We start from the raw sequence: 27,242 nt of genomic DNA on the forward strand, positions 1-27,242 counted from the left end.
TGGGGGCGTGGCTCAGTGGAAGAGCCCCTGCCTAGAATCCCCAGGGAGGGGCTGGGGACGTGGCTCAGTGGTAGAGCCCCTGCCTAGAATCCCCCAGTGAGGGGTTGGGGGTGTGGCTCAGTGGTAGAGCCCCTGCCTAGAATCCCCCAGTGAGGAGCTGGGGGCGTGGCTCAGTGGTAGAGCCCCTGCCTAGAATCCCCCAGTGAGGGGCTGGGGGCGTGGCTCAGTGGTAGAGTATCTGCCTGTAATCCTCCAGTGAGGGACTGTGGCTTGGTTCAACAGTAGAGTAACCACTAGAATCCCCCAGGGAGGGGCTGGGGGCGTGGCTCCACAGTAGAGAACTTTCACTTCACGTTACAAGCCCTTGGTCCTATCCTTACAGTGTATAAAAGATTATCTTTTAAAAACTTAGAAAGGGAAACCGAGAAGGAATAATCTCTCTGAGGGCACTGAGGAGCGGGTTGTGTGCTTGTGGTAGTGGCTAGACAGTTGGAGGAAGCTGAGAGCTGGGTAGACCCTCACCTCACTGGCTGCTCCCTCCACGGACCAGGTGAACCGTATGTAAGCATCAAAGCGTACGCTGCTGTTGAAGAGGACGAGGTGTCCCTGTCTGAGGGTGAAACCATCGATGTCATTCATAAGCTCCTGGATGGCTGGTGGGTGGTCAGGTAGGCGACACCCCCGCCCCCGCACACATCTATCTTAGTGGGTTTGGGAGACCTTACTTGGGCTCTGAGCTGACTTGGCTGTGTGATTCTGGAGTCGTCTGTCCCCCTTAACCACTGAGTTTCATCTCCGACTTTCCACAATCAAACAAACAAAATTAAAAAAAAAACGATAAGGAAAAATGATTCGTCTATTTTGTTTGGCTTGTTTTTGTTTTTCCAGACAAGGTTTCTCTGTGCAGTCTTGGCTGTCCTGGCACTCACTTTGTAGACCAGGCTGGCCTCGAACTCACAGAGACCTGCCTATCCCTGCCTCCAGAGTGCTGGGATTAAAGGTATCAGCCACCATCGCCCAGAGACACTTAGACTCTTAAAGGTGTCACAGTATACACCTGCAAGATACACGTCTAGCTTCTTTCCCTTGCCCAGACTTGGACAGGAGGGCTGGGGCGTGCAAAGGTTGGGTTGATACAGATGAGGAAAGTTTGGCCTTTTGGATGTGGATGTTTGAAATCTCTAAGCTTGCATTGGTCCTCATGGGTGAGGCATTTTGAAGGCCTCCAGCTGACTGCCTGAGCCTCCAGTGTGACCTATCTTGCAGGAAAGGGGATATCACCGGCTACTTCCCATCCATGTATCTGCAGAAGGCTGGGGAGGAGATAAGCCAGGCCCAGCGACAGATCAGAAGCCGCGGGGCACCACCTCGCAGGTGAGACGGGTCCTGATGGGGCAGGCCTGGGGGGAGACCTGAGGAGGTTTCTGGCTGGGTAGGTACCTACCAGGTTTAGTGCTGTGCCTTCGCTGTTGTTGGAGGTGGCAGACACAGCGATGGAGGGGAAGGAAGGTCAGGGACAGACCTAGAGAGGTGCCCGCAGATGTTTAGAGTCCTTGGGGGCAGTCCCAGAGCAAGGGTCATGTTGATGGCCAAAGTGGGTATGGGAAACGGTCCTGGGCTCTGAGACTGGGTGGGATCCGTAATGCCCCCACCCCCCACAGCTCCTGCAGGTCCCCTTGCCTCTACTTCAATTGTTAAATATATGCTTAGGACCTGAGGAGTGCCAGTCCCTCTGAACTCACTTGCTGAGGCCAGGCATAGGATCTCAGGTTGTCCTAGTCTCCTACTTTCTCTAGCCAGGCTTAGGGTTTCAGGAGTGTCCACCCGTGCCCCGGGGGCAGCGACTCCGGGTCACTGACACCTGCATCCCTGTTGGGCCAGGTCGACCATCCGCAACGCACAGAGCATCCACCAGCGTTCTCGGAAGCGCCTCAGCCAGGACACCTATCGTCGCAACAGCGTCCGATTCCTGCAGCAGCGCAGACGCCCAGCGAGACCCGGGCCGCAGACCGCGGTTGGCGCAAAGGGTGAGCGCCGGAGGGGGCGAGGCTGGGGCTGCAGGGCGGAGAGGTGAGTTCTTAGGGCCCCTGGGTCCAAGGGGCGGGTCGAGACCTAAGGATGGGATCATGACGAGAAAGTGCAAGCGGCTTACAACTGGGATGCTTGGGTGTCTGATGGTCCTGGCTTTGATTTGCAGACAATCCATCGACTCAGAGCGCCAAACCACAGCCCGCGGTGCCTCCGCGGCCCAGCTCGGACCTCATCCTGCACCGCTGCACAGAGAGCACCAAGAGGAAGCTAGCGTCCGCAGTATAAAGGACATAGGCCCTAGGCGAGTCCCTTGTATATTCCTGTATATACTTGTCTATAGCCTCGGGTCAGAGGCTCCTCCCCCGCCTTAATGTTTGGAGTGGACTGAGACTCTGCAGCGAAAGACAGGACTGGGGTTCTCTCCAGAGGTATTACTAGGACAAGAGGAGGCACTGAGCGCTGCTCAGGGGAGTTTGCAGGAACAAAAAAAAGTCTGATTACCTGCTGGCCTTCTGCCACAGACAAGTTTGCAGAAGGCCAAGTGCCTTAGGAACGCCCTGGGAAAGTGTTTCTCAACCTGTTGGCTGTGACCCCTTTGGAAAGGGTGTCGAAAGATTTTCACAGAGGTTGCCTAAGACCATTAGAAAACACAGATATTATTTTTTATAGATGTTTATATTACGAGTCATAAAAGTAACGAAATGACAGTTATGAAGTAGCAATAAAAATAATTTTATGATTGGGGGTCCCCACAACTTTGGGAACTAACTGTATTAAGGGTCACAGCATTCGGAAGGTTGTGAAGCACTGTCCTAGGGGCTCAGGATGTTGTCTAGTTGATAGAGTGCTTGACTAGAATGCACCAGGCCCTGGCTTCCATTCCCAGCATCCCATAATTGGGCGTGTCAGTGTTCCAGCCTCTGAACGGTCTAGCCAAGGCTTGCGTCTGTAATCTCAGAGCCAAGAGTCAAGAGAACTGCTCTTAGGTTCAAGGTCAGCTTGGGCCATGTAGGGAATTTGAGATCAGATTTAGCTCCAGTGTGAGATCCTGTCTCAAACCACCCCATCCCACAACGTAACCTTGGGATAGGGAGTCTTTGGAGTTGTGACGGAAAGCAGCCGTCATTAGTGGATAACGTCATTAGTTACTTTCATTGCGTTCATGCCTCTAAGACCTTGCTGGTATTTCTATCCTCAAATGCAATGACTGCTGGCTGGTCTTACGTCAACTTGACCCAAGCTGGTGTCATCTAAGGGAGGGAACCTTATTTGAGAAGATGCCTCCATGGGGCTGGAAAAATGGCCCGGTGGTTAAGAGCACTGGCTGCTTTCCAGAGGTCTGGGGTTCAATTTCCAGCATCTATAGGGTGGCTCACATCTGCCTGTATCTCCGGTTTTAGGGGATCTGACACCCTCACACAGACATATATGAACACAAAACATCAATGCACACAAAATAAAAATAAATACACATTGAAAACAATTTTTTAAAGAGAGAAAAATGCCTCCATAAGATCCAACTGTAAAGCATTTTCTCAGTGAGTCTTTGGGGGAAGGCCCAGCCCAACCATGGTGGGTGGCACCATCCCTGGGCTGGTGGTCCAGGGTTCTATAAGACTGAGCAAGTCAGTAAGTAGCACCCCTCCATGGCCTCTGCATCAGCTCCTGCCTCCAGGTTCCTGCCCTGCTTGAGTTCCCGTCCTGACTTTTTGCAGTGAGAACAGCAATGGAAGTATAAGCCAAATAAAACTCTTTCTTTTCTGCTTGCTTTTGATTGTGATGTTTTATCTCAGCAATAGAAACCCTAATTAAATCAGAAGCCATGGTGCAAAATGAAGCCACACATCTTGCAAAAGACGACGGCCTGGCATTGCAGGCCTGGCATTCCAGTTGCTCCAGAGAGGAAATATTTTCACCATGTTTCTTCTTGGAAAATAGGTCTCGCTGCAACGTATCCCGGGCTGTCCTTGATCCTCCTGCCTCGGGCTTCTGAATGAACCCTGAATTCCAAGTGTGCACCATTTTTAGTTTTGTTGTTTGTTTTTTAAAGTGAAGTCCTGCTGAGATGTCCCCCCTTTATGGGGACAGGTGTGTGTGTGTGTGTGTGCGCGCGTGCGCATGTGCACACACTGACTCAGGACTCCATGTCCATCAGGCTGGCCTCTAACTCCCTAGGTGCTGGCAGATGACCATGAGCTCCCCATCATCCTGTTTCCATCCTTGAGTGCTAGAATTTCAGCCGTGCACATCCTTACCCCACAGTTGTTTGCCGAAATTTCTGATCTTGCTGATGTTGCCTTTAGCAGCCTTAGTGTTTCTTTCCTGCCCTGTGCTGGCCAGGGAGGCTGCCCAAGGGCCTGTGTGTGCCGGGAAGCCAAGGAGGGAGCAAGGGCCACACCCATGGCTGCCAGCTTGTTGGGGCGTCACTGTCTGCTGATCATCAGTCTCTCTGAGTGAACATACAGTGCTGGCCTTACTCCAGTGTCTCTGGGCTTGAGAATCAGAGACAGGAATCCACAGCCCAGGAAATACAGGCAGTTTACTTGGGATAAATCTATCAGGAAGCAGGCAGAGGTCATTTGGGACTACACCAGCTTGGACACATTTTTTTGGGGGGGGGCACATTTTCTTTCTTTTCTTTTTTTCTCCCCCTCCACCCTCCCCCTCTACTCCTTCTCCTCTTTTTCAAGACAGGATTTCTCTGTGTAGCCCAGGCTGTCCTGGAATTCTCTCAGTAGACCAAGCTGGCCTTGAACTCAGAAACCCACCTGCCTCCTGGGTGCTGGGATTAAAGGCTCGTGCACCATGCCTGGCTAGTTGGGGGCCATATTTTAAGGTTTGTGAACTGGATGCACCCCAGTTAGATGGGTGTGTCCTCTGAGTTGGATTTGTCTGGGCCATTTCTCCCCCAGTCCTTTGACTGGAAGACATCAATGCCTGGCCTGAAGAAACAGCAACAAATTAAGAACAAGCTCCAGTCTCCGTCCCATTTATCAGGCCACGTAACTCCACAGACATCACATTGCCATGGTTACTGAAGAACACACTATATGCCATCCTCTCCACAGTGGCAGTACTTGTTAGCCCCCACAGGGTCTCACATCACATTACAGGGTAGAGAAGGAATGCACAGATGTCATGGAGTATTCCTGTAATCTCAGATCGCTGGAGGCTGAGGCAGGAGGATCTGGATTTCTAGGTCAGTCTGGTCTGCATAACAAGATCCTGTCTTGAAAGAGGAGGAGGGAGAGGGACAGAGGAAGAAAGGAGGACAGAGGAAGAGTGAAGAGGAGGAGAGAGGAAGGAGGGAAGAGGAAGGAGGAGGGAGGAAGAGAGGAAGAGGGAAGAGGAAGAAGGAGGTGGCCTTTAAGCCTCAACTTACCTGACTGTTAGATCCTGTGTTACTCTGGATTTTCCATTTCAGTCCTGACCGGTCTAGCTCCAGGCATGCAGAATACCTCAGAATTCTAGAATATGGGACAATGTCTCTAGACGATTGATTTTCCTTAAACTTGGAAGCTTACCAGACCACAGGGCATAGGCTGGGAACATGCAGAGACACCTGTATGTGTGCACACCCCTCGACAAACACACACAGCTTTCACAGTGGGTTTATTCAAACGGTACAGCCTGGGTGAGTGGCACAGCTCAGCGAAGCCAAGGGGAGCCAACAACTGGACCTACAACAGTTACCGGCTTTACTGAACCGAACTACAAAGGTCACCCGAACAAGTGTGATGTGTAAATTAGGATTCCAACTCAAAGTGGGGGGAAAGGGAACATTGTTTTTATTAAACCGAGGGGTTTAACAGTCTGTTGTTCTGGTCTCACAGCCTATTAGGTCTGGAACGTTCTGGGTCTCCACATAGAGGAATGGCCAGATTTCCTTCCTTTTCTCTTCCAGCAATTTCTCTTTATTGAAATGGGGTCTTGATAGGGAGCCAGGCTGACCTCAAACTCAAACTCAGATCCTCCTGCCTTGGCCTCCCCGGTACTCGGATGGCGGGCTCCCGCCCTCCGCTCCCGGGAGCGCCGAGCCCCACTGCGCGTCCTTCTTGCTCAGCTTCATGATGGAGAAGAGCTGTTCGCAGATGTGGGTGCTGCTGAACATGGACAGCATCTTGGCACAGTGGCTCCTGTATCTGGGGTAACTGCTCCAGAGGTGCTTGTAGAAGTCCGGGATGCCCACCTTGTCGTACTTGGTCCTCAGCACCGTGTTGCACTGCAGGTCGATCACCTCCATCTGGAGCTCCTCGCGCACGCTGTCAACCTTGATGGAGAATGGGGAGCTGAACAGGGACAGCTCGCTCTCACACGATTTGAAATCCGTCAGGCGCTTCTGGAACTCGGCCTTCAGTTCTACGATCTTGGGGATGTAGTTGAGCCCGTCGCTCTCACTCCGGGAAACCGATTTCAGTGTGGGGAAGTGGGCCAGGTTGTTCCTGGCCAGATGCGTCTCCCAGAGGCACAGTTTCGCTAGGAAGGCCCGGATGAAATCATACATCTGGGTCACGATCTGTGAATGGCCTTGGAGGGAGGCATCCAGTGTATTGAGGTGCGTTGTCATGTCCACTAGGAAGGCCAGGTCCAGGATCCAGTCCTGAGAGCTGAGCTGGGGCACAGGTTTGCCCCGGGAAGACATGAAGGAGTCTATTTCCTCCAAGGATTCGAAGAACCTCCTGAGGACCAGCCCTCGGCCCAGCCATTTGAGGGCCGTGTGGTACAGTAGGCTGCCATACTGACTGTCCAGCTCGTAGAGCAGTGTCGTGAAGTCGCCGTGGTTCAGGCCACGGGAGCAGATCCAGTTCACCGAGTCTACCACCACGTCCATGACGTGGCCCATCCTTAACTTCTGGGCGCACAGCCACTCGGGGTGAATGATACAGCGCATGGACTTGAGGTCGGCTCCCTTGCAACATGAGGCTGCCCTGGCTCTGAGCTTCGTCACCAGCCCGCTGTTGGCATCCACCATGGCCGGCGTGCCCGTGGAGGCCACACTCACCAGCTTGGACCAATCGATGTTGAACCTCTTGAGACTCTTCTCCACGCGCAGGAATATCTCATTCCCGGATTTGGCACCTGTCATGGGCACAGTGTCCAAAAGTTCCTCGGACACGTCGAAGTTATCGTCGACGCCGCGGATGAAGATGGCCAGCTGGGTGGTGTCATTGATATCCGTAATCTCATCGATGGCTATGGAGTACGCCACAAACGAGCGGATTTTCTGTCGTAACTTCTCCCATAAGCTCCCGGCCACCTCTTCCACCGGCTGCACGGGGTTCGTGGGCGGACTTGCATTCAAGAATGTTTGCTCAGGACACACGATCTCCGAGGCCCCCAGGAGATACTTCCGCAGTCCCTTTTTCAGCTCTCGAAGCTTCTCTTCCCGCGCCTGCCCCGAGTACTGGTCGTAGTGCCGGCTGTGGTTGGTCTGGTAGTGGCGGCGCAGGTTGTACTCCTTGGACACTGACACGCTCTGCTTGCAGATCAAACACGTGGGGATGTTCTGCACCTCCACGAAGAAATATGCTCGCTCCCACTTTTCTTGAAACACGCGGCCCTCCTGGTCTATCTTCCGTTTCCCCACTTGATAGAGACATGGAATGGTGACTTGACAACTCCCTAGCCCTTGCCCTGTTTTATTTTTGAGAGTGGGTGTCCTGATACCCCAGCGAGCCTCAAACTTACTAGGGAGCCAACAATGACCTTGGCTTTTTGATCCTAACTCCACCTCCTAAATGTGAGATGGTTGGCATATGCCACCATGTCCAGCTTCTCTCTGGCATTTTTGTTTTGTTTTAAAGACAGGGTGTCTCTACACAGCCCCGGTTGTCCTGGAACTTACTATGTAACGAGGCTGGCCTCAAACTCACAGATCCACGTCTCTGCCTCCTGAGTGCTAAGATCAAAGGCATGGACTACCATGCCCAGCTTGTTCACTGTTTTTTTGTTTTGTTTTGTTTTGCTTTGCTTTGTTTTGTTTTGTTGTTGTTATTTTGTTTTTGAGACTGCCTTATTCTGTAGCTCAGGCTGGCCCTGAATTTCTAGTGGGACCCTTGCCACAGTTTCCTCAGAGCTGGGATTATAGCTGTGTGATACCTTGCTTAACTTCCAAGAGAGGTTTGAAATATTAAAAAGGGGACCAAGCAAAGGAAATATATGACTTATCATATAGATCTCAAAAGAGCCAGAGTAGATTCAGACCCCTACCTAACTCAGTATGGTTAAGTGTGCATGTGTTGGGGGGAGTGAATTGAGTTTGTTTGTTTTGGCTTTTTTGAGACAAGGCCTCACTCTGTAGACCAGGCTAGCCTACAACTCATGCAATCCCTAGTGCTGGGATTACAGCCCTGAGACAGCATGCCTAGCTCCATGTGTAGGTGTTTGAAGCCAACATAAAGTTAAGCGGAACAGTTCCTGAAAGCACAAATAGGAAAATTTATCTTAAGAAGTTGTAGTTGGGGGTTGGAGGTGTGACAGAGTGCTGGCATACTATGCATGAAGTCCCGCCCCCCAGACTTTAATACCTAATGCCACATGAAACCAGGTATGGTGTCATGAGTGTGTAACCTAGCACTTGGGAGGCAGAAGCAAGATGATTTCTGTGAGTTAGAAGCCAGCCTGGGCTACATAATAAATTATAGGCAAGTGTCTGGAACTGAAGGAGTGAGACACTGTCTCAAAACACCAGATAACTGGGTGTGGTTGTGCGTACCTGTAATCCCAGCCAACAGGAAGCAGAGGCAGGTGGATCTCTGGGAGTTTCCAGACTAGGCAGAGCTGCACATTGAGAGTAACAATAATAAAAACCAACAAACAAAAGAGAACTAAAACAAAAGGTAAATAGGACTTCAGATATAGGTCAAAGGTAGAGTGCTTGCCTAGCTTGTGTGAGACCTTGGTCACTGTCACCAGCCTGCAACAAGCCAAACCAAACCAGCACATCTGGAAGGCTCCAGGCTGCAGGTGGGAGGACCCTGTGTAAGTGCCCACCATGACACGACACAAAGCAAAGCACTGTGTCCTTCCATGTTCTTGCTCCTCAAAATACTCACCATTACTGAGTTCAAGTCCAGGAAGTGGTCTGCGGGGAGACACGGGAGGAAGAGGGGAAGTCTGCTTTCATTCGGCCCAGCTAGCTGTGTCTCCACACTTCTGGTGGTGTCAACACAGTCCTAGGCAAACTGGGAAGTGAGGCTCAGGGGGGAACCCCACACTGGTCAGTGAGACAGCTCGTTGGGTGAGGATGCTTGCTGCCAAACCTGAGGCCTGAGTTCAATCTCTGGGGCCCATGTGGTAGAAGGAAAGAACTGACTCCCACAAGCTGTCCTCACACGCGTGCCATGACAAGCCCCTCATAAATAGTTATAATAAAAATAATAAGTGGGACAGGGCCAGAGGCACAGCTGCAGAAGCAAAGAGAGAGGACCGCCTTGGGGCATCTTGACTTTGAGATAAAGCCCAGCCCCTCCCCATCCTGCCAGCCTCCTGGCTGAGCTCCTGAGCCACTCACTAGGCAGCTGTCCATCTCCAGCTTGTTCTCAAGGGGAGCTGGGGCTCACTCACCTAATGACGGTGAATTTGATGAAGTCTGCAGCATCCAAGATCCTTTTCATGGAACTGATCTCGAGGTACCCAGGGGCTTTGAACACCACCCCCGGGGGCATGCCGTCGATCACCACACAGCCGGGGTTGAAGGTGATTTTCCTGTAGGGAACCTTCACGGGGAAGTCCACTCCGATCGCCTCCCCTGTGATGAGAGGTGCGGTGTAAACTGGATGACTCTGGGCCTTACTTTTCCAAAGTTATTTTTGAGTCAGGGTCTACGGACTTGAATTCAAAGCAAGCTTCCTGCCTTAGTCTCTTAAATGCTTGGATCACATGCCAGGCTGTGCGTGCTTTGTCTTTAATGTCAACATTTGAGCTGGACCTGGAGGCACACACCTGTAGTCCCTGCTACTTGAGTAGCTGAGAGAGGTAATATCACTGGAATCTAAGTGTTTGACGTCAGCTGGGGCAACACAGTGACATGCTGTCTCCAAACCCAACAATGACTGTGTTGAATCTGGTAACATAGGCCCAGAATCCTACTGAGTTTAGCTACTCAGGGGGCTAAAGCAGGAGGATCAAAAGTTCAAGAACTGCCCACTCCATGGAGACTTTTGAACCACCCAAAAGGGCATGGGCCTGTAATCTGACACTTTTCCAGAATATATTGATTGAATTCAAGACTGGCCTACATTCTACAGCCACAGCCTGTCTCAAAAATAAACAAGTAAAAAGAAAAGATATTTTGGCCAGAGATTATAACAGGACTAGAGTACTTTCAAAGTTTGGTACTTCATAAAGGGGCAGAGGGGTAATGTTTATAAATTTTGGAGGTGTGGGGCTGGAGAGATGGCTCAGCAGTTAAGAGCACTTGCTGCTCTTCCTTGCTTTTTTGGACTGAGTTTGCACTCCCATGTCGGGCAGCTCACAACTGCCTGTAACTCCAGCTCCGAGGGCTCTGGCGCCCCCTTCTGGCCTCCAGGGACACTGTCTTCACATGTGCATGCCCCTCCAACACACACTGAACATTATAACAAATGCGAACGCCAGTGTTTTGGATGTGTGCCAACAACAGAAGCGTACCAAACTTGCGGCTGAAGAGGTCGTTCACTTGTTCTCGAAGCTGCTTAATTTTTTCGAGGCCTGACAGCCTCTCCTTCTCATTATCTGCAGACAATGGGAAGATGCAAAGCCCGCTCATTAATACATTTTTTTTCCATTCAAGACACGTATTAGCAGAATGCCTGTTGACAGTTTACCCGTCTTATCAGAGCACAGTAAGTAAGCATTTGGGAAATACACGAAACGGAAGCTGTTACAGACGATGATTTTGACAACCCCATAGAAATATACCCCATAATACTTCTAAAAAATGTTTTAAATCTTTAATATGAGTATGTTACAGCTGTCCTCATGCACAGCAGGAGAAGGCATCAGATCTCAGTACAGATGGTTGTGAGCCACCATGTGGTTGGTGGGATCGGAACTCAGGACCTCTGGAAGAGCAGCCAGTGCTCTCAACCGCTGAGCCATCTCTCCAGCCCTACTTTAATTTTTTTTTACTTGTACTTATGTGTGTGCCACACACGTGCAAGCACCCATGGGGGTTGGATGAAGACATGGGATCTCCTGGAGCTTCAGGTGGTTGTGAGCGGGCATAGGATGGGAACAGAACCTGGGTCCTCTGCAAGAGCAGCAGTCCCTCTCAGCCTTCATCTGTCCCCAGCCACTGCTCATGCTTGAGGAACATGTTCAGAGCTGAGCAGGACCAGGGTGCGTATCTCCATCACTGCCTTCAACACTGTAATGCAAACCTCAGCCCTTCCAATATGACAAGAAATGAGGCTAGGGCTAGGGGGAATATCTTTAAACACTTTAAAATTAATTTTAAAAAATTTTTTAAATATTTATTTTGGTTTTTCGAGACAGGGTTTCTCTGTATAACCCTGGCTGTCCTGGAACTCACTCTGTAGACCAGACTGGCCTTGAACTCAGAAATCTGCCTGCCTCTGCCTCCCAAGTGCTGGGATTAAAGGCGTGCACCACTACCGCACGGCTAAAATTAATTTTTTAATTAAAATCATGTTTTAGGGCTGGAGAGATGGCTCAGCAGTTAAGAGCACCGACTGCTCTTCCAGAGGTCCTGAGTTCAATTCCCAGCAACCACATGGTGGCTCACAACCATCTGTAATGGGGCCTGGTGCCCTCTTCTGGTGTGTCTGAAGACAGCAATGGTGGTATATTCATATGCATAAAATAAATAAATAAATCTTAAAAAAATAAAATCTTGTTTTATTTTGTTTCTTGCTTTTTCAAGACAAGGTTTCTCTGTGTAGCCCTGGCTGTCCTGGAACTCACTCTGTAGACCAGGGTGAGATCCACCTGCCTCGGCCTCCCGAGTGCTGGGACTAAAGACATGCACCACCATGCGCAGCTCTAATTAAAAACAGTTTTTAGAAGCTTGGTGTGGTCCATACCTCCTGGCATTCAGGGGGGAGAGGCAGGCAGATCTCTGTAGTTAGAGGGCAGCCTGTCTACATAGTGAGTTCCAGGCCAGCCAGGGATACAGAGTGGGACCCTGTCTTAAAACTTAAATAGGTAATTTTTAAACAACAGTCTCCCAGCACTTGGGAGGCAGAGGCAGGTTGATCTCTGAGTTCAAGGCCAGCCTGGTCTACAGAGCCAGTTTCAGGGCAGCTTCAAGGGATCTAGTGCCCTCGTCTGGGCACCACACTCACTGCACTCACATGGCCGATTCTCACACACACATACACATAAATAAAGGAAAGCAATCTTTACAAAAAAAAAAAAAGAAAGAAAAATGTGATACAAATGATGAAGGCAGTAAGTGCATGTCCCCACCTGGGACTGTCACCTGTATGATCCTAAGATCTTCAACACCTGCCGCAGAGTTTACAATGTTGGATGGATTTGCATTTCCTTAAGAGCAAAGAAAAGAGTTAGAGTGACCAGAAAATCAGCACGTCGCTAAAGAAATACCCAAGTGTTACTTAATGAGAAGTGCAGTCTGGATACTGCCTCCCTCCCCTCCCCCAGTGCAGTGAGCACAGTATGTGGTGCTCAAGGATAGTTGACCTTCAAGGTCAGCGTGACTGCACATGTCTGTGAGCATGCTTCCACAGTTTACACTGAGGAGGGAAGCCTCATCCTGATGTTTTGGGGGCTCCACTCCATGTTCTGGGGGCCCAGACTAAACAAAAAGAAGAAAGCAAGCTAGGCACCAGCATCAATCTGCTTCCTGACTGTGGATGCAGTGTGACCAGCCGCCTCGCGCTCTGGCTACCATACCTGCTACACCGCGAAAGACTGTCTCTCCTCAAACTGTGAGCCACAAGAGAAGTTCCTCCCTTAAGTTGCTAATTTTCTTAGAAAAAATGTCTTTTTTATTTATGTGTATGAGCGTGTCTCTGTTTGGATGTGTGCATGTGAACACAGAGAGGCCAGAAGAGGAGATCAGATCCCTGGCGCTGGAGTTAGAGGTGGTTGTGAGCCACAGGACATGGGAGCCAAATTCAGGTCCTCTGGAAGGTCAAGAATTGTTCTCAATGGCTAAGCCATCTCTGCAGCCTCTTTGTGTGTTTTTTTTTTTCCTTTCAAGATATGGTTTCTCTGTGTAGTCCAGACTGTCCTAGAATCAGATCTCTAGACCAGCCTGGTCTTGAACTCAGATCTTCCTGCCTCTGCCTCCTAAGTGCTGGGGTTACAAATGTGTGCCACAACTGTCCTGCCTGCAGTCCCATTAATTCAGTACGTTGTTGCAACACTGTGACAGTCCCTAACATGCCAGATGGATGGCATCCACTGATGCTGTACTCTGCAGCTGAACAGGATGATCAAGGAGAGGGAGGTCATCCCACCCTTGGATCCTCCTTCATCCCACCCTCGGATCCTCCGTCATCCCACCTGCATTTATTTGCATCCAACTGAAGGAGCTGAAAAGCAGTGCTCCTGAGGAAATACACACAACTACAGAAAAAGAGGAAGTGCACTGGATATCATTCGATCTGGCTCTTGAATCGCCTTCCTTGGCAGGTCGATGTTGACAGGTGGGGAGTTAATCTCTTCCTGTCTTCTCAGCTGACTTGGAGGGATGTTTGCTTTCATTGTACGTGCTGTTCTTTTGGCTCACAAAGCATATTTTCTTAGCTCTTAGAGGTGCCCTGTGAAGCCTCCTTTCCAACCTCCACTGCCAAGGGCTTCCTTTGACTGAGTGAACTCCGCCTCTTTCCGAGCTTGGCAATGAGAGTTGGTTTGGAGATAGCCCCAGACAAGCCACTTGTGCAAGGCCTTCCTCCACTGCATCATACAGAGCCTTCTGAGTGAGTGTTAGGCTAGCCCATTTTTGCTTAATGAAATACATGGTGACATCTTCAAAAATGATTGATTGTTGCGGCTTACCCATTAAGGAGACAGCTGTCATCACTAAACCTTTTAGTCCCATTGTAAAGGTAACACTATCAGGACCCAGGGCTCCAAGTAGCCTCGCTGGCTTTTCATAAATAGAGGATGTGGACACCATACTGTGTCCCCCACCAACCAAACCCTCAAGCATTAATTCTAACTGTGGTTAAAGAGAGGGGCTAATTATATTTCTATTTGCAGGCCAGTGAGAAGGCTCAGTAGGTAATGGTATGTTTTCTGCAAAGCTGGTGACCTGAGTTTGGTCCCCAGACATATCAAGGTGGAAGGAAGGAGAGAAGTGACCCCACAAAGATGCCCTGACTCCCACATGCATCGACACATGGTCATCTGTCTTAGTTACTTTTGTGTTGCTGTGATAAGACACTGTTGCCAAGGCAACTTATAGAAGGAAGGGTTTATTAGGCTTATGGTTCCAGAGGGTTAAAGTCCATGACCATCATGGCGGCAGGCAGGCAGGCACAGTGCTAGAGCAGTAGCTGAGAGCCCACATCTTGATCCATGAACAGAAGGCAGAGAGAGCTCGCTGGGAATGGTGTGGGCTTTTGAACAGGCCCACCCCCAGGGACACATCTCCATCACCAAGGCCACACCTCCTAATCCTTCCCGAACAGCTCCATCAGCTGGGGACCAAGCATTCACACATATGAGCCTATGGCTCATTCTTCTCCAACACATGCATGAATGTGAACACACTGGTTCTAATCACACATACAATAATCATTTCAGAAGTAGCGAGAGCCGTATGGAAAGCCACCCTGACCATGTGACAATCACCAGCGTTTGGGTGACTCACCTTCCGTTTTCACCTCAGCCTCAGGATCCTCACTGGTCTCTGAAGAGACCATCGGAGTAGACTCTTAGAAAGAGAACATCCAAAATGACATTCATTATTAAGAATTCTCGGGTTCCCACAGTTTACTGTCCCCAGTTCCAAATTATCTTCATGCTGGGGTTTTGTTTTGAGGCGAGGGCTCAACTTTGTAGTCCAGGATGGCCTCGTTTTAGAATTTTTCAGGTTTATTTTATGTATATGGATGTTTGCTCACATTTGTACGCATACTAGGTGGTTGCAATTCACGAAGAGGTCACGAAAAGATGTTGGATCTCCTAGAACTGGAGTTTAAGCAGCTACGTGGGCGCTGGGAACTGAACTCAGGACCTCTGGGAGATCAGCAAGTGGTCATAACTGCTGAGCCATCTCTCCAGCCCCTGGTTTTGAAATTCTACATATGCTTTGAACATACTAAACACACAGTGCATTTAATTTTGTAACAGATAATCATTAGGCACATGTATGATTCAGCCTGGGGGACCGGCTTAGTTGGTAGAGCATGTGTCCAGCATGTACAAACCCCATCCTTAGCGGTGCATAAAGATCAGAAGACAGAAGTTATCCTGTGTACACAAGGAAGTCTATGGCTAGCCTAGGCTACATCAGACCTTGTCTCCACAGAAGTAAACATGATTTCACATGGGATTCTCCTATAAGGGATGAGGGGAGATAGAAACGTCCACATATTACCAAACAATCTAGAGCTGTTCATGCTCGTGGACACTGAGTCCTCTACTAGGGCAGCGGCATTCCACATGGTCACAGTGCTTCTTAACTTTGTGAGTGACTACTATGGGGTGGGGAGGGGCTGCTGGAGAGGTGACTCACTTGTTTTGGTTTTTCAAGGCAGGGTTTCTCTGTGTAGCCCTGGCTGTCCTGGAACACCTTCTATAGACCAGGCTGCCCTTGAACTCACGTAGATCTGCCTATCCATGCCTCCTGAGTGCTGGGATTAAAGGCACAGGGCACCACCTGCCTGGCTGAGATGATTCAGTTGTTAAGAACACATTTGGAGGGGCTGGAGAGATGGCTCAGCAGTTAAGAGCATTGGTTGTTCTTTCAGAGGTCCTGAGTTGAATCTCCACATAAAGGGATCTGATGCCCTCTTCTGGCATGGAGGTGTACATGCAGATAGAGCGCTCACATACATTAAATAAATAAATAAATAAATAAATAAATAAATAAATAAATAAAACGCTCTTTTTGTTTTTGGGTAACACCAGAGTTTACTCCCTAACACCCATGGTGGGAGGCTCACAACTGGCAGTAACTCCAACTGCAGGGGATCTGATACCTTTCTACCCTCTGTTTGTACCTGAACTCAGGTGAACAGACATGCACACACACAACTAAAAATAAAATGAATTTTAAAAAATGAATTACTAGGATTAAAAGAGAGAGAGACACACACATACACAGAGACAGAGAGAGACAGAGAGAGAGAGACAGAGACAGAGACAGAGAGAGGATATGGTGGTCTATGATCCTAATGCCCAACTGTAAGGAAGTTGAGGCAGGGGGTTTCAACTTTGACGCCAGCCGGCCTGAACTATGTCCAAAGCCTGTCTTCTAAAAAAAAGAAGGTCGAGTGTGATTGTGCAGGCCTTTAATCCCAGCACTTGGGAGGCAGAGGTGGGTGGGTGTGTGTGTGGGAGGGGGGGGATCTGTGTGAGTTTGATGCCAGCCTGGTCTAAAGAGTGAGTTCCAGGCTGGCCAGGGCTACAGAGTGAGACCCTGTCTTAAAAAACCAAACCAAGCAAACCAACCAAATAAACAAACAAAAAACCCAAAACCGAAAGGGCAGAAAGGCCAGCTGCGGGCTGCCACGCTGTCCTCCCACAAGTGCAGGCGGAGAGGATGCTGCACGTCTGAGGCTAGCAGCTACACGGTGAGCGCCAACCTGGGCTACCCACATCCTCTGCCAGCAAACAAAAAGACCTAGTGTGGTAAGGCCACGGTGGGCAGCCCGGTGTGGGGTTCCCACTTACTGAATTTACTCAAAGCCCCTAATGCGGCTTCCTAAGACAGACGTGCCAGGAGGCCGCCTTCTCTATTTCCCCCGCATTTAAGGGGAGGAGGCGCTTCATTTTCTAACCTTCAGAAGGTAGTTCCATTTCGATGACATCACTGCTGGCGGAAGAATGCTGGCTTCCTGAAAGGAGAGTAAGCAGGCTACAGCTCGGCACCAAACACGATACACAGAAGTCACTGGGGCTGCCGAGATGGCTCAGCGGGTAAAGGCGCTTGCAGCCAAGACTGAAAAACCGAGTTTGAGTCCTGGGACCCGTACCATGGCGTTCCCTCCTTTCCCCATCAATAAGTAAATTTAAAATGTAATAATACGCCGGGCGGTGGTGGCGCACGCCTTTAATCCCAGCACTTGGGAGGCAGAGGCTGGCGGATTTCTGAGTTCGAGGCCAGCCTGGTCTACAGAATGAGTTCCAGGACAGCCAGAGCTACACAGAGAAACCCTGTCTCAGAAAACCAAAAAAAGAAAAAAAAGTAATAATACGTTTTGAATAAAGCAAAGAAGCCACTGACTGCAACGGAAGCATTTTAAGAACGGAGATGTGGCTCAGTAGAAAGTCCTGGGAGCCACACCCCCAGCACCACACAACCCCAGCACTCAGAAGGTGGAGGCAGGAGGATCAAGAGTTCAAGATCATCTTCTAGGACACAGTAAGTTTGGAGCAAGCCTGGGCTACATAAGACTCTGTCTCTAAATAAACAAACAAACAAACAAACAAATAAATAAAAAAGAGGAGTTACAGAAACCTGGGGTCCCCAAATCACTTGCACCACTACAAAGTCCTTTTTGTTTTCTATCTCTAAAACATTGTTTTTAGCAGGGCTGTGGGGGCACACGCCTTTAATCCCAGTACTCGGGAGGCAGGTGCAGGCAGATCTCCAAGTTCTAGGCCAGCCAGGTCTACAGAGTGAGTTCTAGGACAGCCAGGGCTACACAGAGAAACCTTGTCTCAAAAAACCAAACCAAGCCAAACCAAAATTCATTTATCTATTCTGTGTATGCTAATGTGGGGGGGTGCCACAGTACATATGAGGAGGTCAGAGGTCAGGTTGTAGAAGCTGGTTCTTTCCTTAGACTATGCGGGTGCTGGGGATGTTTGGGGGCAGGCACGTTACCCATGGGTCTTCTTGGAAGTGCTCTAGTTTTGTTGTTGTTGTGGAAAAAAAAGTGTATCTTGGAATTATCTTAATTTAGAAATAGCAAGCTTTTTAGGCAGAGGGAAGGAAAGAGCCCAAGGCGTATGGGCCGGACTACTTCATGACGTCTCACCTCACTGTTCAGTAGTGCCCAGGACGGTGGGGGGGGGGTGTGCTCAGCCACCACAGCAGTGTTAGTTATAGGAAATACGGATCAGTGTCACACGGAAGCCAGTGGATCCTGTCACAGCAATCCTATTGCTGTGGCCACAGCAATCTTCTACATTCAGTTGTCTGTTTAATGTCTGTACTGGCTGGTTTTATGTCAACCTGACGGAAGCTAGAGTCATCAGAGAGGAACGAATCTCCGTTTAAGAAACGCCTCCATGAGATCCAGCTAAAAGGCATCTTCTCAATTAGTGATTGATAGGGGAGGGCCCAGCCCATGGTGGGTGGTGCCATCCGTGGGCTGGTCGTCCTGGGTTCTCTAAGAAAGCAGGCTGAGCAAGCCATGAGGAGCGAGCCAGTAAGCAGCACCCCTCCACGGCCCCTGCATCAGCTCCTGCCTCCAGGTTCCTGCCCTGCTTGAGTTCCTGTCCTGACTTCCTTGAGTGATGAACAGCAATGTGGAAGTGTAAGCCAAATGAACCCTTTCCTCCCCAACTTGCTTTTTAGTCATGGTGTTTTGATGCAGCAATAGAAACCCTAAGACAATGTATATGGAAGTTTTGTCTGCAGGTATATCTACACGCCAGAAAAGGGAATCAGATCCCATAGGACTACAGTGAAAGACAGTTGTGAGCTGCCATGTCAGTGCTAGGAATTGAACCCAGGACCTCTGGAAGAGTAGACAGTGCTCTTGGCCACGGAACCATCTTTCCAACCCTGGAAGTCTTTCTTTGAGGTTTGGTGCCTCTTTAATCAGCTGAATTTGTCCTTTACAAACTGCTGGCTTGGCTCAGTAAACTGCATTATGTCATCGATCCATGACTGTATGCAGGATGACACTCTGAGAAGCTTTTCTTACATTAAAATATATATATTATTTTTATTTCATGGCAGTTGGTGGTTTGTCTGCATGTATGTCTGTGTGAGGATGTTGGATCTCCTGAATCTGTAGTTACAAACAATTGTTAGCCACCATGTGTATGCTGGGAATTAAACTCAGGTCCTCTGGAAGAGCATCCAGTACTCTAAACCACTGAGCCATCTCTTCAGCCTGGGTTTCTTAATTTCTGAGATAGAGTCTCATGTAGCCCAGGCTTGAATTTTCTAGATAGTTATGGTGGTTTGAATGAAAATGGCCCCCACAGACTCACTGGGAGTCATTATGGGAGGTGTGGCCTTGTTGAAGTGGGTGTGGCCTTGTTGGAGAACATGTGTCATGGGGGTGGGATGGGCTTTGAGGTTTCAGAAGCTCAAAGGAGCCAGTGTCACTCTTGAGTTGTGCTGCCTGTGGATCTGTATGTACCTCTTCAGCATCATATTTGCCCGTGTAACGCCACGTTTCCTGCCATGACAACAAGGGACTAGTAAGCCTCTGAACTGTAAGCCAGCCCCAACTGAATGCTTTCCTTTATAAGAGTTGCCATGGTCACAGTGTCTCTTCACAGCAATAGAACAATGACCAAGACAGAAGTCAGGGATGACCAGGAACTTGAGATTCTTCTGCCTTTACTTTCTGAGCGCTGAGATTACAGCTGTGCCCCACAAATGCCCCACTGTATTTAAGATGAATTCCATTCATAGTGTAATTTGAAAGGCAGCTCGCTGGTCTAGGTCAGCACGCATGCATCTGTAGCTCTGGCTTTGTGTGGTGTGTGTGGTATATTCATACATGTGTGTGGGTGCAGTGTCTGTGTGCACAGGCTGGAAGAGGATATCCGGTGTCCTGTTCCATCCCTTGCAACCATATCCGGATCCTGGAGACAGGAGCTAGGTCAGCAAGCTGCAGAGACCCATCTGTCTCTGGTCCCACCAGTGCCGACCTGCGGCCATGGCAAGCTTTTTCTGTGGGTGCTAGGACCTGAACTCAGGTCCTCAGGCTTGCTCAGCAAGTGCTCTTCCCCACTGGGCCATCCTCCTGTCCCCTTCACTCCTCTTTCTCAGCTCTTGGATGAGTGATTACCACTCTGCTTGGGAAGGAACCGGAACCACATTACCTTGCACGTTACATGGATGGTAATTCGGATCTTCTGACTCTGTCTTGATTAGCACGGCTGCTGCCTTTGGTGATGTGCCTGGGTGGGCAACAGAGACCACAGTTAGGGGTCAGGGAAGCACAGCCAGCTGACTGAACATCTCCTTTGGTGTGAATGGTGGCACAAGCCTGTCATCCCAGCATGTAGGAGGTAGAGGCCGAAGCAGAAGAATCAACTGTTCAAGATTCCCTTTGAAGCAGGGTGTGATGAAGCATGCCTTTACTCTGAGCATGTCAGACACTGAGGCAAGTGCATCTCTGGGAGTTCAAGGCTAGCCTCATCGGCATGGCAAGTTCCAGGCTAGCAAGGGCCTCCTCGTCTTAAGAACTGAGTCTTAAAAATAAACTCCTCTGTGGCTAATTAACAGTAAACTGGAGGCCAGTCTGCAGGGACATGTGTCAGTGACGTGAAGATTTCCCTCCACCTCTCAAAGGTCCCACTACCCCCCAGTGCATCCCTGGGAAACACTGTTAGCAATGGCCCCGTGGGGATCATGCAAGACCAAACTGGAGTGACAGCTTTGGAGAAGCAAAGTCAAGAGGAAGAATGAGCCACGTATCATGGCTGAGCAGAACTGAGCTGTGGAGTATGCATCCACAGACTCCAAGTATCCAACTCGGCTTTCAACCCTCAACTCTTTCCTGGTTAACAATGGAGACAGGTGCTTCTCCAGTCACAATGTCTTTGGCTTGTGCCTTGGATGGTCAGAGGATTTAAAAACCAAACACCCCAGAGCTTTATGGGGGCTGGAGATACGGGCAAGTGGCTAAGAGGATGTGTTATGCTGTTATGAAGGCTTAAGTTCATGACCCAGCACCCACAAAGTGAGCCAGGTGTCCCCCCACACTTGTAATCCCAGTTCCAAATGGAACAGAGGCAGGAGGATTGCTGGGTCTTCAAGGCTTCCAGTCTAGACCACAAAAAACATGAGTCTCAGGTTTAGGGAGAGACTCTGTATCCATGGATAGCATGGATGTCATGCTGGAGTGACAGAGGAGGTCACCCAATGCCTTATTCTGGCTTCAGTACACACAGATGTGTGCACACTTACATATGCACACTCAATGGACACACAAAGACTGTATGTAGTGGCTCACACATGTAATCCCATATATATATACACATATACAAACATATGTATGTATGTATACACATATATATGTATATATTTACATATATTTATATAAATATATATATATTTACATAGGTGGGTGGTTTTTTTTTTTTTTTTTTTTGGTTTTTCGAAAAAGGGTTTTTCTGTTTAGTCCTGGCTGTCCTGGAACTCACTCTGTAGACCAGGCCGGCCTCGAACTCAGAAATCTGCCTGCCTCTGCCTCCCAAGTGCTGGGATTAAAGGCATGCGCCACCACTGCCCGGCATGGGTTTTTTTTTTTTTTTATGCATGTGTATGTCTGTACACCAGAAGAGAACCACTGTGACCCATCATGTGGGTATGGGAGAACTTAACTCAGGACCTCTGGAAGAGCAGCCAGTACTTTTAATCACTGAGCCATCCCTCCAGCCCTGTAATCTCACATTTTAAACCTGTACTGTATAGCCAGACTCTGCCTCAGAAAAAAAAAATATCCCAAATCTGACAAATTTCAAAACTGAAGATGCTTTTGGAGTCAAACTTTATTTATTTTATCTGAATTTTTTTCTTTTCTTTTCTTTCAAGTGGTGCCCTGAGTCCTTGGAACTGGAGTTACATATGGTTGTGAGCCACCATGTGGGTGCCGGGAACCAAACCCAGGTCCCCTGCATGAAGTCCTCTTAAAAGCTTAGCCATCCTGCCCCTCACTCATTTACCTTTCTGTGTGTGGTGTATGCATGTGTATACACACGCCATGGCAGGTGGTGTGTGGAGGGCAGAGGGCAGGTTGTGAGAGTTGGTTCTCCTCTTCCAGGATGTAGATCCTGGGGCTTGAATTCAGGTCATTAGGCCAGTGTCCTTGCCTGCTGAGCCATCTCAGGGACTAATGAACTGCTGGGACCAAGCATTTCAGATAAGCAGTACTTATCTAGCATTCTGCAAATATGATCCTTGTTATGGTTAAATACTTATTAGTCGTTTTTATAAGCACATCAGTCAGAAGATAGCCTGCTAAACATTTGATGGTGGAAGCATCAGTTTACCTACCAGAATCTTCAATGGGCTCAGTCTTCACACTGACGGGACCATAGCTGCAAGGAGAAGGAAACCCAGGTCAAGAATTAGGGTGGAGCTGGGCATGATTGCACACAGCTGTTATCCCAGCACTTGGGAGGCAGGGGCAGGTGGATCTCTGAGTTCGAGACCAGCCTGGTCTACAGAGTGAGTTCCAGGACAGCCAGGGCTACACAGAGAAACCCTGGGTCAAAAGCAAACAAAAAACACTAAATAAATAGGAACATTTTTTTAACATGTCAAGTGTTTTGTTGCACGTATTCATGTATACCATGTGTGTTCCTTGTGCCTATGGAGATTAGGGAGGGTGTCAGGTCCCCTGTAACTCAGTTACAAGGAGGTGTAAACCGCCTGACATGGGTGCTGGGAACCATACTGGAATCTTCTGGAAAAGCAGCGATGGATCTTAAGTGCAGAACCATTTCTCTACCCTCATTAGCTATCCCCCTTCCTTCTTTCTTCTTGACACAAGATCTCATGTGGGCTATCCTCACACTCCCTGTGTAGCCAAGGATGACCTTGAACTCCTGACCTTCTTGCCTCCCCTCTCCTGAGATCACAAGGCTCTGTCACTCACGATTCCTGTTTTATTCTTATGTGCCTTTATTAATTACCGATTTATTTATTACTTTTTTTTTTACCTGTCATTTGGTGGTACTGCCGGCCTCTCGGCATCTGTCACCATCCCAAGACCACCTGTGCAAGAACAGAACGGTGCAGGTTAGTGTCTCTCAGCACCGTGGAACACGACTCACATTCAAGGACACATCATTTGAAAGCAAACAGAGGAAAGAGAATTCTCAACTAAAGGCCATCACAGAAATGCTAGCCAGGAAGGAGGCCGGTCAACACCAGCTCTGCTTATTACAGCAGCAGGTGGACTACCGTGATGCTGGACAGACAGTGCCTGGAATGTAGGTGAGGACTCCAGCCTAGCCAGTCACCAGCTGGGTCACCTGAGTGAGTCACTAAAGTGGCCTTCATGGAAACAGTGAGGACAGGTGAGTAGCAGACCCTCCACATCCAATGGTTCCCAACTCCAGGTGCTCAGCACAGGCTGAAGCAAGTCTCAAACAAACAAACACCCAAGGTCCTGGACATACAGAGGTTTGTGTCATTATTCTTTTTTTTTTTTTTTTTTGGTTTGGTTTTTCAAGACAGGGTTTCTCTGTGTAGCCCTGGCTGTCCTGGAACTCACTTTGTAGACCAGGCTGGCCTCGAACTCAGAAATCCACCTGCCTCTGCCTCCTAAGTGCTGGGATTAAAGGCGTGTGCCATCACTGCTGGGCAACTTCTTGTTTTTAAAACTTCTTTTTTTATTTGGATTATGACTTTTTCTTTTTCTAAATTATTATTTTTAAGTTGTATTTTTGGTGCTGAGGATTGAACGGGGGGCAGGGCCTTGCATGAACTAGGCAAGCGCTCTGCCACTGACCTCCGTCCCTCAGATCTTTCGGTTGTTTTCAACCTCATCTCATCGGCTGGCTTGGAACTCATTCTATGGCCCACGCAGGCCTCAAACCTGTTATTCTCCTGCCTCAGCCTCCCCAGCACTGGAATGACAGCCTTTGGCTACCATGCTGGCCAGTCTCACATTTACCACTCTCCCTGTTATTGGATATTCAAAGTGGGCTAGACTGGATTAAGACACACAGAGTGAACTCAGACCTCATTCGAAACAACTCCGTATTTTCCATTGCATAGAAGGAGTTTGACATCCAGGGACTTTGGAGTTCCAGACCAGACATCCCACACAGGCTGAGGGACACTGGAACACTGTCATCACAGAACCACTAAACGGCTGCTGCTGTGTGTGACTGTTATTTGGGAAGAAAATAGGAATTATTCTGCGGTGACAGTCATCTGGTCACCTGTCGTTTGACTATCAAAGCATAGATTTTTTTCTTTAGATTTTTAGAAAGGCTTGTTTTAACTTTTTATGTATATAAATCTTAAATGCTTAAATGTATGTCTATCTCATGGATGCCTGGTGCCCCTGGAAGCTAGAAGCAGGCGTGGATCTTGTGGAACTGGAGTAACAGGTACTTGTAAGCCGCTGTGTGGGTGCTGGGAACTGAGCCCTGGTCTTCTGCAGGAGTTAGTAACTGCTGGAGCATCTCTCCAGTCCTTTCGTTGGATTTATTTATTTTTTTAAATTGAGACAAGGTTTTGCTCAGGCTGGTCTTGAACTTTCAACCTTGCTGCCTCAGCCTCTCAAGAGCTGGGATGGCAGTGAGCACCTCCACACTAGACTTTGACTCTGTTCTCTCTCAAAAGCTGGAGGACAAGGACCTCAGAAAGACCCCCACAAACAGGCCTGGAAGGGGATCATATAGGCTTAGGTACATAGCAATGGGGGCACACAGGTCCCACCTCTGTAACTCCATCCTCTCCCTGTGCTGCCTATCACGGCACCCCCTTTATTCCTTTGTTGTGGTGGTGGTGTTACTGTTCATTTTTAAATTTTTTTTAAACATGGTTTCTCTATGTCTCCTTGGCTGTCTTGAATTTGGTACGTGGTTCAGGCTAGCCTTACTTCCTGAACCTCTTGCCTCTGCATCTCCAGGGCTGGTTCTACAGCAGTGGCCACCACCCCAGTGAGTCTCTGATTGTCCTGAGGGCCGTATGGGCATGGAGCTTTCTAAGCCAGCTCTTCTAGCCCCGTGCCAACTTTGGGAATGACTCTGACATCCTAACAGCGTCACTGTTTTCCTGGCTTTTTCCTAAGCAGAATTATTCCTTCTCCTTGATCCGAGTCTCAGAGACACAGGAATGAATCCTAGAGCCCTCAAATCCAGTAACTCCGACCCTTGCAGGGCTGGTACTCACAGACCGCCAGCTTACTCCCTACATCCCCACATGCCTCTGGAAGACAAGGTGGCTGTCACTACAGAGTCTCCCCAGCCTGGGGTGTGAGGAGTCTCTGACTGCTGTCTCTTCCTGTTCAGGACATCTGCCTAGCCCTTAAGTGTCAAAGTGCCATAGGTGTTTGTTCCCTCTCCTCCTTTCTAGTGTTGATGAGAGAACCTAGGGGCCCATGCATGTTATTCTCCCATGGAGGGATGCCCAGAGCCCATCACTGAAAGATTCTAGGCAGGGGCTCTACCACTGAGCCACGCCCCCAGCCCCTCACTGGGGGATTCTAGGCAGGTACTCTACCATTGAACCTCATTATGCCTTGAGTCTCCCACTAGGGGATACTGGACAAGTTCTCTCCCCCTGACCCATGTGTCTAGAACCTCACTAACGGATCTAAGCAGGCGCTCTACCACTTAGTTGTGCTCCAAACCACTTACTAAGGGATTCTAGGCAGGTGCTGTACTAGCAAACACACACCCTTAGCCCCTCACTGGGCAATCCTAAAGGTAAGAGATCTACCATCAAGCTGCACACCCCCAGCTCAGGTTGCCTCATCGATGCAGTAAAATGGAGGAGTGTATTAGAACATGCATCATCACTACGATAGTGGAATGGCTTTGGTGGTTCTAGGCAGCCACTGAGGATCAGAATCTGTTACTTACCCAGCTGGTTCTCTGTACCTAGGAAAGGTCTGCAAGAAAACCAACACCATTACCTAACATGAAGACAAGCAGAGCAGTCATACACAGTGAACACTTTCATTTTCTTGCAATGCTGGGCATAGAACCCAGGGCCTGGTATATGCCCGGGGGTGATCTACTTCAGCTACCTCAGCTGTGGCCCCAGACCATGATAATTTCATTTCCCTTTCCTTCTTTCTTCTTCCTCCCTTCATTTCTTTCTTTTCCCTTCCTTCTTTCCTTCCTCTCTCCCTCCCTTCCTTCCTTTCTTAAGATAGGGTTTTGGTATATATCCCAGGCTGTCCTTGAACTCACTGTAACTTGGGCTTGCCTCAAACTTGCAGTGACTCTCCTGCCTCAGTCCCCCGGTTCTGGGATTGCAGACCTGTGCCACCATGCTTGGCTGAAGCCAGCTTGTCTCTGAGCTGTCAGAGGCTATGGAGCAGATTACCTCTTTATGACGAATGAGATCCCTGCTCTGTTCTCCAGAATCCACTTCAGGGTCGCAAGGCTGTAATTGTCAGGGTGCTGGAAGGCCAGGCCTTCCGGAAGGCCCTGAACCACCACAGCTGCCTTGTCCTGAAGCATCTGCTCATAGGGAACAGGGACCATGGCTGTTGTCCCCAGTGCTTTCCCTAGGACAGGATGTGAGAGATGGTAGATGACACTCTCAGCCAGCTTCATCTAGTGTGACAGACACAGGGACATGCAGCTGGAACATACATGAAGACCACAGAGTATGCTCTCTCTCCACCTCCTGAGTGTGGCTGCGATGTGACCAGCCAGCTTCCTGCTCCTGGCCCTGCCCCTTCTTTGCCCATTGCTGTGTCTTCCCTGCCATGATGGCTCTATCCCTCTTGGCTGACATTGATGGTCAACATGACTGCATCAGGAATCAACTCTGACCCGAGCAACTGTGCACACTGTGAAGGATTTTCTTGACTGGATCATTTGAGGTGAGATGAAGACCCACCGTAAATCTCAGTCACAGCTTTAAAGGAAGCGTTGGCACGGTGCCTGCTTGCCCTCACTCTCACTGGCAAGTTCATCTGTCCTGCTGCTGGGGCATTCCTTCACTGATACTAGAACCTACTTCGTTGGAATTCCAGTGTAGACTGAAGACTAGCTAAGACATCCAGCCCTGGGCTGAACAACTACCAGATCCTTGACCGTTCTGTCAGGAGACAGTCATTGTTGAATTAGCTGGATCATAGCCTGTAAGCCACAATTATACATACAGACACAGACACACAGACACATACACAGAGAGATAACGTATGTTTATTTTATATATATATATATATATATATATATAT

At 49.1% G+C, this 27,242-nt stretch overlaps 2 protein-coding genes across 2 annotated transcripts in view; one reads left to right on the forward strand and one right to left on the reverse strand.

Moving 5' to 3' along the window:
* The window catches only part of Ncf1 (neutrophil cytosolic factor 1), an 8,548-nt gene extending 5,147 nt beyond the window's left edge, over positions 1 to 3,401 (forward strand). Inside the window, exons 8-11 of the mRNA XM_028766019.1 lie at positions 551 to 668; positions 1,267 to 1,374; positions 1,882 to 2,027; positions 2,198 to 3,401. Of these exons, the coding sequence (XP_028621852.1) occupies positions 551 to 668; positions 1,267 to 1,374; positions 1,882 to 2,027; positions 2,198 to 2,316 (491 nt within the window). The 3' untranslated portion in view covers positions 2,317 to 3,401. The remainder of the gene's footprint in view (positions 1 to 550; positions 669 to 1,266; positions 1,375 to 1,881; positions 2,028 to 2,197) is intronic.
* Positions 3,402 to 5,626: 2,225 nt separating this feature from the next.
* Positions 5,627 to 27,242, reverse strand: part of Gtf2ird2b (GTF2I repeat domain containing 2B) — a 33,526-nt gene continuing 11,910 nt past the window's right edge. Inside the window, exons 6-17 of the mRNA XM_028766214.1 lie at positions 26,378 to 26,561; positions 25,909 to 25,937; positions 23,029 to 23,083; positions 22,361 to 22,404; positions 20,182 to 20,259; positions 16,950 to 17,006; positions 14,816 to 14,878; positions 12,442 to 12,519; positions 10,663 to 10,746; positions 9,598 to 9,781; positions 9,087 to 9,115; positions 5,627 to 7,617 (exon numbers count right to left, since the gene is read on the reverse strand). Of these exons, the coding sequence (XP_028622047.1) occupies positions 5,996 to 7,617; positions 9,087 to 9,115; positions 9,598 to 9,781; positions 10,663 to 10,746; positions 12,442 to 12,519; positions 14,816 to 14,878; positions 16,950 to 17,006; positions 20,182 to 20,259; positions 22,361 to 22,404; positions 23,029 to 23,083; positions 25,909 to 25,937; positions 26,378 to 26,561 (2,507 nt within the window). The 3' untranslated portion in view covers positions 5,627 to 5,995. The remainder of the gene's footprint in view (positions 7,618 to 9,086; positions 9,116 to 9,597; positions 9,782 to 10,662; positions 10,747 to 12,441; positions 12,520 to 14,815; positions 14,879 to 16,949; positions 17,007 to 20,181; positions 20,260 to 22,360; positions 22,405 to 23,028; positions 23,084 to 25,908; positions 25,938 to 26,377; positions 26,562 to 27,242) is intronic.

Source organism: Grammomys surdaster, unplaced genomic scaffold (assembly GCF_004785775.1).
Source record: "Grammomys surdaster isolate TR1022 unplaced genomic scaffold, NIH_TR_1.0 166, whole genome shotgun sequence".
NCBI classification, from domain to species: domain Eukaryota; kingdom Metazoa; phylum Chordata; class Mammalia; order Rodentia; family Muridae; genus Grammomys; species Grammomys surdaster.